Here is a 10,041-nt window from a genome sequence, read left to right on the forward strand (position 1 = left end):
GCGAGCAGGTCCTGCAGTTTCCGGACCTCCTCCTGGAAGGCCTGGCATCTGTACTGGCCCTGTGCCCGAGTGTCACTCTCATCCCCAGTGGCTCCTCGTGGCGGCTGCCTGCCTTTGCCTCCCATTAATCATGTGCACAGGATTTATTTTCTCCTGCAATTTATTTCAGCAAATGCAATCTGGGGGTGTCCGCAGGTGGGCAGGATGCTCTGTTGCTGCCAGCGTCTCCGAACCCAGCTTTGTTGTCAAGCTGACAGGCATGGCTCGCCAGCCAGCACCTCCAGACCTGGCTGAGAAGGTGGGTGGCGGGACCCAGAGGCAGAGCCCCCAAGGGCTCCCAGAGATCAACTCCACCCTGCATCTCCCTTGGGCTATCAGGGGTCTGAGAGGCCCCAGCTCACCCTGCTCTCCTGGCTGGGGTTTTGCCACCAAGGCTGCTGGCTGAGGGGAAATGGTCGGGAAGGTTGTCTCTCCTCTCATCTTCAGACTAAAACAGGTAGCTGGTCCAGCTGAGGCTTTTTCCAGCTTCCCGAGGTGGTTTTCTGAAGCTTTCTCCTCCCCAGCACCGCCCTGCAGCCCAGCCCGACTTCCCAGGGACAATCAGTCACAGAGAGAAGCAATCAACTAAAGCAAGCCCTGCCCAGCTCTCCAGCCGGCCAGCAGCAGCCAGAGACTACAGGACACGCTGAGACCAGAGCAAAGCAGAGGCGTTTCAGGTCCTAGGTCAGTCCTCCTCCTTATCTGCCCACTTAGGGACCTTGGAAGTAGAAAGGGAAAGAGCTGTGAGCTACAACAAAGACCACACATCTGGCCCAGGCTGTCACCAATCCCTCCCAGCCCCGCCCATGCTCCGCTCCCCACCCCCAACCCCAGGCTCCCCTGCGCCCAGGGGCTGGCCTTTGGGGGCCTAGCTTTTCCTTTGGGAGTCCCCAGACTTAGGCCGAAGCACCTGACCCCAGCTTGTCCCAACCCAGCGAAGCAACCTCCATAATTCCTGCTGTCGCAAAGCCATTACCCTGCAAATGGGCTCTGTGAGTGTGTGTGTGTGTGTGTGTGTGTGTGTGTGTGTGTGTGTGTGTGTGGCTGCGGCACCCAAAGAGCCCTGTTTATGCCTCACTCACTGCTGTAATTGCCTTGGGGGATTTATTGGCTTTGTGTGCTGGCCCTGTACCCTCAAGGCCTTGCCTCTAGTCGCTGCCCTGGCTGCCAGCTTCCGCTGGACCCTGGGCCAGAATGGCTGGGGCGCTGAGGAGGGGGCCCAGTGCCCTGCTGGAGGGCAGGTGCACCCGGCCGAGGGGCTGCCTAATATGGGCGCAGCTCCCCCCCCTCCTCCCCTCTTTCTCCTCTTCCTCCTCCCCTCTTTCTCTTTCTCCTCCTCCTCCTCCTCCTTCTTTTTGCCAGTCCTGGGGCTTGAACTCAGGGCCCAGGCACTGTCCCTGAGCTTCTTTTGCTCAAGGCTAGCACTCTACCACTTGAGCCACAGCACCACTTCTTTTCTGTTTCTGTGGTGCTGAGGAATCGAACCCCGGGCTTCATGCATGCTAGGCAAGCACTGTACCACTGAGCCACCTTCCCAGCTCGGTGCAAGTCCTCTTACCCCATGCCTGGCAGATACACACAAACAGGGTGGCTGAGACCCAGAAACAGGAAGGTTCTGGATCTCAGTAATCCTGGGGGTTGGGGGAGCATTGGTCCAGCTAGTCCTGGGGTACAGGATGCTGAGACTTTGAAAAGACTTTGTACAACCTGGTGAGGCTTTGGTGGGCCTCTGGCTCTATTTCACACCTCCAGGGTGCTGGAACCTGACATCTGCTTTGTCCCCTGTGTGGGGACCCCACCCCAGGGGTCCTCACACAGGTCTTGGGGGGAGCGGGGAGGGCAAAGCCTTTGTCTCCATTCTCATTCCAGATCCTTCGCTCTTTGTGTCAGTAGCTGGGGAAGCCCCTTCAGGGTGAGTAGGTAGCTGTGGATGCAGGCAGTTGAGCTGGGCAGGGGTCGGGGGGTGGGGAGGTGGCCTTTAGTGTGGGCAGCCCCAGGTTTACTTTCATTTCTATTTTTAGCAAGTGGTCTTAAACAATTCTTGGGTGGGATTAACGCGTTGTAATACATGGAACATCGTGACACTGCCTGTTTTCAATCAGCATTTGACATTAATAAATATTTGGGGGTGAAACACTGCATCGATATTGCCTGGCATCGTTAATAAGGTAATAAGGTTTTCACTCGGTGCCTGCGCTTGTTAAAATGCTCTTGATGTTTCGTATTTTCATAAATGCTACCTGCTGCTTTGAAAAGATCAGCAATTCAGGAAAGCACAAAGAAGAAAGAAAAAAAAGCAACACCATAGGAAAACACATCTTGATTTCAGAAATTAAGCCATTATTAATGAACAACCACCATTTCCAGGAGTCGGGTTTGACACTGAAACAGATAGAAGGGAGATGGAGTTATAGAAATATTGCTGCAAGTAACGATCCTATTGAACATTTCACTATCATTTATTAAATCTGGTTTTAATTTATATTAAAAAAAATAGACGAAATCTGAAGCTGGGCACCAGTGGCTCACGGTTGTAATCCTAGCTACCCAGAAGGCTGAGAGCTGAGGATTGAGGTTCGAAGCCAAAAAACCAGGCAGGAAAGTCCATGAGATTCACATCTCCAATGAGCTAGCAAAAAGCCAGAAGTGGAGCTGGGTGCTGGTGGCTCACGCCTGTACTGTAATCCTAGCTACTCAGGAGGCTGAGATCTGCAGATTGTGGTTCAAAGTCAGCCAGGGCAGAAAAGTCTGTGGTTAATTGGAGATCAGAGTCTCACAAAGTGGTAGAGCACTAGCCTGGAAAACAACATCTAAGGGGCAGCACCCAGGCCCCAAGTCTAGTGATGTTCAGGGGACAGTCCAGCTTTGTCACCCCCCACCCCGATCCCAGCAGGCCACTGGCCCAGCAGACCAAGTTCAGCCCATGGAAGTCATCATGGGAAAGAGGAGCCCTCTGAGGGGCGGCCACATACACCCTGGGGAGCCTCTCCCCCTGCGACTACCATGTCCCTTCTCTCTGGTTTTCTCTGAGGCCCACTGTTCAGCATCCAGGCAGAGCGGCTCTGTGCCAGACCACACGTTTGTCCGAAGCACTGATCTACACCCATCACGCAAATGGCAATGTTGGTCCCTGCCAGAGTCTGTGTGGAGGCCTCGCTTTGCCTTTCCGGACTGGGTGAATGTTATTCCATCTCCCAGATAAGAACAGGAGGACGGAGGGAAAGTCCCAGCTTCCCAGGGCCGCCATCACTAGCTAGCATGGCTGGAGGACTGAACAGAACTTGACTGTCCTGAAAAACCAGAAGTCTGAAGTGGAGGAAAGGATACATGGCCTGTTTTCCTGAAGGTTCCATGACAGATTCTGTTCCATGGTCTTTTGCTTTCCAGTGCAGCTGGCAATCCTTGCCATTCTTTGCCTTGCAAATATGTCTGCCCCCAGTGTCTGCCCCACTTCAGCCCCTGCAACCATCTCTGTGCTTCTCGTGAGGCACTAAAGTCCCAAGTATGACCTTGTTTTTACGAAGTACATAGGCAGCACCATTATAGCCAGCTAAGGTTATGTCCCAAGGCACTGGGCATTAGACCTCCAGAATATCTTTATGAAGAGACATGACTTTCTGTCATACAGCCCGTGACAGGAAGTGACTCACCTAAGTTTACCCAGGGGTGCAGTCGGAACCCTAGGTCTGAGCTCTGAATCATGGCTGAGTGGCCTCTCTTCCCACAATGGCCCTGACATCAACCACCCCTGCACTCAGGTGGCCATGAGCTGGCCACTTCTGTGACCAGCAGGAGGACACTGTGGTCAGCAGAGCAGGCATGGTGGCAGGCGCCATTGCTCTGACTAGGGACACTACCCCTAAAGGCAGCTCCAGGCAGGTCTTGGGTGAGTTTCCCTCCCATTCCCAGTGTGTGTGTGTGTGTGTGTGTGTGTGTGTGTGTGTGTTTTCCAGGTCGTAAGGACCTGCAAAGGACAGTGACAGGATGTATCTTTCCATCATATCCCAGTGGTAGAAGCAGGTAGGAGCGGCTACACTGCAGGCGCAGGCGCAAATAACAATAACAAACCGAGGTCAGGAGCCACGGATTCTGATGTGGTTCTGAAGAGAGTTGCTGAGGCAGTGAACGAGACTGACCCAGACTTGGGGGTGGAGAGGACGGGGCTGATGAGGAGGCGCTGGGAACAGGGTGGGTAGAGAAGCCAGAGAACTGAGCGGGGGTGATGGGTGGGGGGAGGGGGGCAGGACGTGGAAGAGCAGGACTGCAATCTTCAAGGGCTCTAGTAAGTCTTGGGCAGTGGCTGGGTTCTTACCCAGAGTTGGAGTAAGAGGAACAGGTGCCCCTCTCCAGGCCTCCCACCCTGAGAGGCTCTGGCCGAAGAAGGGAGGCCACAGCCTGGCTGCATGCCTTCGGTAGGGTCCAGAGGAACTCAGGAGCCAAATGGGTAAATGTAGGCAGTGTTGAGTTCAGACTTTCTTGCCCCAGCATTTGACGGTCATGCATAAGAAGATGCTCTGAGGGGCTGGGAATGTGGCTTAGTGGTAGAGTGTTTGCCTAGCATGCATGAAGCCTTGGGTTCAATTCCCCAGTACTGCATAAACAGAAGAGGCCGGAAGTAGCCCTGTGGCTCAAGCCGTAGACTGTGAGCCTTGAGCAAAAGAAGTTCAGGGACAGTGCCCTGAGTTCAAGCCCCAGGACTGGCAAAAAAGAAAAAGAAAATGCTGTGTGGCCAGGTATTGGTGGCTCATACCTGTAATCCTAGCTACTCAAGAGGCTGAAATCTGAGGACTGAGGTACAAAGCCAGCTGGGGCAGGAAAGTTCATGGGACTCTTATCTTCAGTTAACTAGCAAAAAGCCAGAAGTGGAGCTGTGGCTCAAGTGGTAGAGTACCACACTTGGGCAAAAAATGCCATGCAAGAGCAGGAGGTCCTGAATTCAAGCCCCAGAACCAGCACAAAAAGGAGGAGGAGGAGAAAGAAGAGTGGAGGGGGGAGGAGAAGAAGGAAGAGGAAGAGGAGGAGGAAGAAGAGAAGGAGGAAGAAGAGGAAGAAGAGGAGGAAGAGGAGGAGGAAGTGGAAGAAGAGGAGAAGGAAGAGGAGGAAGAAGAGAAGGGGAAGAAACCTTGCGTGGTAGACCCTGATGAATGAGTGATTTCCAGTGAGACTTTCAGCTTCTCACGATGGTCCAGGCCCAGCGTCTTCCCGCATGTGTGGACTGTGAAGCGTGAGGAGCTGCGCAGGGGAGCCGGGGTGAGGGTGGCATTGTGCGGGGAGCTGTCCCTCCGCAGGGCCTCTGGAGATGAACAGATCAGACACTCCTGTGTGACCCCAGTCTCCCCAATATGGATTGGGGAGCAGGGCATTTTTCCACAGGGCCCAGGGCTCCCCTGTCCCCCATGGGTAACTGGATCCCAGGAGAGCTGCCCATGTGTGGCCCTCCCTAAGGGACCCCCTCCTGCTAGATCACTACCACAGCAACTGAAAACAATGCTGGGCAGGCTGAGCGGGCAGGGAGGGGGAGAGGGACGGGGTCTGGGAGAGCCTCAGAAGCTTCTAGGGCCTGTCCTCCCCAAACTGGGCCACTGTGAGGCCTTTCATCTCCCGCGCTTCCTCTGTGGGCCACTCCAGCATCCGCCTGGTCGCCTCTTCCCACCCCACTACCTCCAGCGCGGCAATTACGGCGCTAATTAGGATGCTTTGATCATCTTTAGAAATGGCCGCACTGGGGAAGGGCGCTGCCAAGCAATTAGGGACACAGGGGCTGGGATCTCAGTGGCTTCCTGGGGGGGGTATGGAAGACCCCCCCTCCCCAAACATCCCCTTGCCCTTCTTCCCCTAAGAGTGTCTGCCCCCATCATGGCTGTAAACTCCCCAGGCGGGGGGGGCACAGAAGCAGATGGGGTGCCCCCTCCCAGTCCCTGCCCTCCAGCCCCCCTCTGCCTGGCCCCTGGCCCAACCGTCAGCTCTTCTTCCCTGTCTCAGCCCCTTTGATGGAACCGCAGAAACAAGGGCTCCTTTGACAGAAGGGGCTCAGAGTGGGCATGATGGGACATCAAAGGTGAGGGTCGAGCCCACTACCTCATTCCCTCTGCCGGTCCTGGCTGCCCTCCCACGCACCCCCGCTCCTGTCCTCTATATAGCCCCCCGCAGCCCCATTTCCCGGAGGGCTCGAGGGAGGTGATGGCCAGGTGGGCGCAGACCATGGCAAGTGAGTGAGTTTCCATATCAGTGGCAAACAATTCCACGCGTGGGGGCTGAGAGACATGGGAGGCAGACACTAAAGAGTAAGCGTGGGGAAGTGAGTCCCCGGAGAAAAGAGGATTCTGTCACCATGCTACTGGCTGTGCTGCTGCTGCTGCTGCCCATGCCAGGCCTCAGGACTGCCCTCGGGCACCCACTGTACATGCGCCTGCCCCCCAGCACCCTGCAAGGTGAGCCGGGAACAGGTGAGGAGGGAGGGCATCGATGAAGCTGAGCCTGGCACACTCACGTGAGCACACCTGTAGGCCCTTCGGCCCACTTGCTGGGACAAGGGGCCAGCAACTGAGGTAAAGGAGTGAGAGAGGAGCAGACAGGAAGCAGAGCACTGGAAACGGAGCCACCAAGTATTGGCAAAGGGTACTTAGACACGGCTCCAGGTAGATCCAGGACAAGGCCCAGGCAGCATGCCTCGGCCATCTGGGTCCAAAGGTGGGCAGGACACCTCAGCCATGGTGACATTAGGTCACCAGATCTGAGATCTGCAATAGCTCCATCTGGAAGAGTGTTTTTCCTCTGAAACTTTTTTTTTCTTTCTTGGTGCCAGTACTGGGGCTTGAACCCGGGACCTGAGTGCTGTCTCTTAGCTCTTACACTCGAGGCTGGAGCTCTACCATTTGAGCTACAGCTGCACTTACTTCTGGCTTCTTGGTGGTTCATTGGAAACAGAGTCTCACAGGTTTTCCTGCCCAGGCTGGCTTCTAACTGCAATCCTCCGATCTCCACCTCCTGAGTAGCTAGGATGACAGGCGTGAGGCTCCAGAGCCTGCCTCCCTGAAGGCCTGAAGTACAAGGGCTTTGCAGGGATTTCAGTTGAATTCGAGCCGGATCCTGGGTTGAGAACTCTCTGAACATCTGCTCTGAAAGTTGGGCCTCTGGGAGCCCGGGGGCCCGGCACCCTGTCCGTAGCCTCCACCTTCCTGGTGCTCAGGAAGCTCACCCTGCTTTCTTGTGGTTCCCCCCACAAAAGCAAGGCTTGGGAGCTAGGGCAAACGACTACCTTGAGACTCTTCCCTACCGCCCAGAATGACTTTGTATCCTGTGTTTCCACAGTTCTGTCGGCTCAGGGGACACAGGTGCTCCAGGCTGCCCGGAGGAACGCCCAGTGGGCTGTAATGAGTTTGGCGATGGAGATCCAGCACAGGCTGCATGGGTGCCAAGGTTGTGCCAACAATGCCACACACTCACACCTCCTGTGAACTTGTGCTCATTTCCCTCTCCCTCCCCAGCCATCTTGGGGGGGGGCATCGATGGGGTGTGTTACAACCCAGCCACGACTCGTGAAGGTTTCTCTGCTAGGCTCTGGGCACTGCGTGTGCAAAGACAGAAAAGTGGGGGGAAATCTGGGCTCATGTGGAAAACCAGAGGCCCGTAGCTGTGCAAATGGAGCCTCTGTGTGGGGAGGGGTCAGGAAGAGCTACTAGGGAATAGAGATGCTCAGGCCCAGCCTAGAGGTGGGGGGAAGAGGGGCCGAAGGAGTGACAAGGCTTTTTCTCAGCAGGACCCGGACACCCCAGGCATCTGGCCTCCTTCCTTCAGGAGCCCTCAGAGCCAGGTGAGGTTAAAAAGGCTTGAGAGGAGGGCCAGGCCCCTGTGGATCACACCACCAGCTCACAACTGTCATTCTAGCCACTCAGGAGGCAGAGATCTGAGGTTCACAGTTCGAAGCCAGCCCGGGCTGCAAAGTCAAGGAGACTCTTATCTCCAATTAGCTGCAAAAATAAATAAGTAAAGCTAGACGTGGAACTGTGGCTCGAGGAGTAAAGCAAAAGCCCTGAGCAAAAGCCAAGGCTCAGGCCTTGCTCAAGCTCTGAGTTCAAGCCCCAGTACGGGCAGGATAAATAATAACCAAGTAGAGGCTTGAGGAGGCCTGAGCACAGGGGAGCCTCCATGGGCGGCCAGCCACGCCTTGTCCCTCACGGCTCCACTCCTGCCATCCCAGGGCCATGCGGGGAGAGACTCCCGGGTGCGGCCAACGTGACCCGGGCTCACGGCCGCATCGTCGGGGGCAGCGCGGCCCCGCCGGGGGCCTGGCCCTGGCTCGTGCGGCTGCGGCTGGGCAGGCAGCCTCTGTGCGGCGGCGTCCTGGTGGCCGCGTCCTGGGTGCTCACGGCCGCCCACTGCTTCGTGGGGTACGTCAGCCCCCTCCTCCCAGGCACCTGCCCCCCCTCCCCCCCCCAGTCAGGTCCAGCCGGGGCCCCGGCGGCGGCGGGGAGAGCGGCTCTCTGCTGCCCCCTGGCGGCCGCCGGGCCCGGGTCCCACCGTTCCCACCGGGCCCAGACCTCCCCGTCCTCCGTCCTTGGACAGGCCCGGGGCGGGGGCAGTGCTCGGAGGGACACAGACTCCATCCATCGGCCTGTCCCCCTGTCCCCCTGTCCTTCCTCCCGCCACCCCCGCCCCCTGCAGCGCCTCCAATGAGCTCCTGTGGACCGTGGCTCTGGCCGAGGGGCCCCGCGGGGAGCAGGCGGAGGAGGTGCCGGTGAACCGCATCCTGCCCCATCCCAAGGTGAGGGGGCAGCCCCCCCCTCCAGCCGGGGAAACAGCGCCCCACCCCCTCTCCACCTTGACCTTGAACCGCGTCCCCAGTTTGACCCGCAGACCTTCCACAATGACCTGGCCCTGGTGCAGCTGTGGACGCCCGTGAGCCCTGCGGGCCCGGCGCGCCCCGTGTGCCTGCCCCGGGGCCCCCCCGAGCCCCCCGCCGGCACCCCGTGCTCCATCGCGGGCTGGGGGGCCCTCTTCGAAGGTAGGGTCAGGTCGGGGTTGGCCGCGCGGGGTGAACGGGGATTTGGAGGCCGGTGGAGGGGGGTCCCCTAAAACACAGCTGGCTCACGCCTGTCACCCTAGCTGCTCAGGAGGCTGAGATCTGAGGATCGCGGTTCAAAGCCAGCCCGGGCGGGAAAGTCCGGGAGATTCTTTTTTTTTTGGGGGGGGGGTCCGGTCATGGGGCCTGAACTCTGGGCCTGGGCGCTGTCCCTCAGCTCTTCAGCTCAAGGCTAGCGCTCTACCATGTGAGCCACAGCGCCACTTCCGGCTTTTGTCTTTTTGCTTATGTGGTGCTGAGGAATCAAACCCAGGGCCTCATGCATGCAAGGCAAGCGCTCTACCACTGAGCCACCTTCCCAGCCCCTCCGGGAGACTCTTATCTCCAAGGAGCCACCCAGAAAACCGGAAGTGGCGCAGTGGCGAAGAGCGCAAGGGCAGCGCCCAGGCCCCGAGTTCAAGCCCATGACCGACCCAAAACTAAAAGTCTCTGCCTCTTGCCTCCAAACCTGATCCCCTCCCACGGACCCTCTCCCCGCAGACGGGCCGGAGGCTGAGGCGGTGAGGGAGGCCCGGGTGCCCCTGCTCAGCGAGGACACCTGCAGGAGGGCCCTGGGGCCCGGCCTGCGCCCCAGCTCCATGCTGTGCGCGGGGTACCTGGCGGGAGGCGTGGACTCGTGCCAGGTATGAGCTCGGACGGATGGGGGGGCGTGGGGGGCAGGACGCAGGGGTGAGGCCGGTGCCACAGAGCCCCCCCCCGTCCCCCAGGGCGACTCCGGAGGTCCCCTCACCTGCTCGGAGCCCGGCCCCCGCCCCAGGGAGGTCCTCTTCGGAGTCACTTCCTGGGGGGATGGCTGCGGGGAGCCGGGGAAGCCCGGGGTCTACACCCGCGTGGCCGTGTTCAAGGACTGGCTCCAGGAGCAAATGAGCGGTGAGCGCGCCCTCCCCAGGGCCCCGCGCCCGGTGCCCCTGCGACCTCGG

General features: G+C 58.4%; 1 protein-coding gene across 1 annotated transcript in view; it reads left to right on the forward strand.

The window, feature by feature from the left end:
• Positions 1-6,370: 6,370 nt before the first annotated feature.
• Positions 6,371-10,041, forward strand: part of Prss56 (protease, serine, 56) — a 5,309-nt gene continuing 1,638 nt past the window's right edge. Inside the window, exons 1-8 of the mRNA XM_013022098.1 lie at positions 6,371-6,470; positions 7,351-7,458; positions 7,799-7,852; positions 8,240-8,429; positions 8,704-8,803; positions 8,884-9,043; positions 9,602-9,744; positions 9,829-9,991. Of these exons, the coding sequence (XP_012877552.1) occupies positions 6,371-6,470; positions 7,351-7,458; positions 7,799-7,852; positions 8,240-8,429; positions 8,704-8,803; positions 8,884-9,043; positions 9,602-9,744; positions 9,829-9,991 (1,018 nt within the window). The remainder of the gene's footprint in view (positions 6,471-7,350; positions 7,459-7,798; positions 7,853-8,239; positions 8,430-8,703; positions 8,804-8,883; positions 9,044-9,601; positions 9,745-9,828; positions 9,992-10,041) is intronic.

The sequence above is a fragment of the Dipodomys ordii genome, unplaced genomic scaffold (assembly GCF_000151885.1).
Source record: "Dipodomys ordii isolate 6190 unplaced genomic scaffold, Dord_2.0 Scaffold1, whole genome shotgun sequence".
NCBI classification, from domain to species: Eukaryota; Metazoa; Chordata; class Mammalia; order Rodentia; family Heteromyidae; genus Dipodomys; species Dipodomys ordii.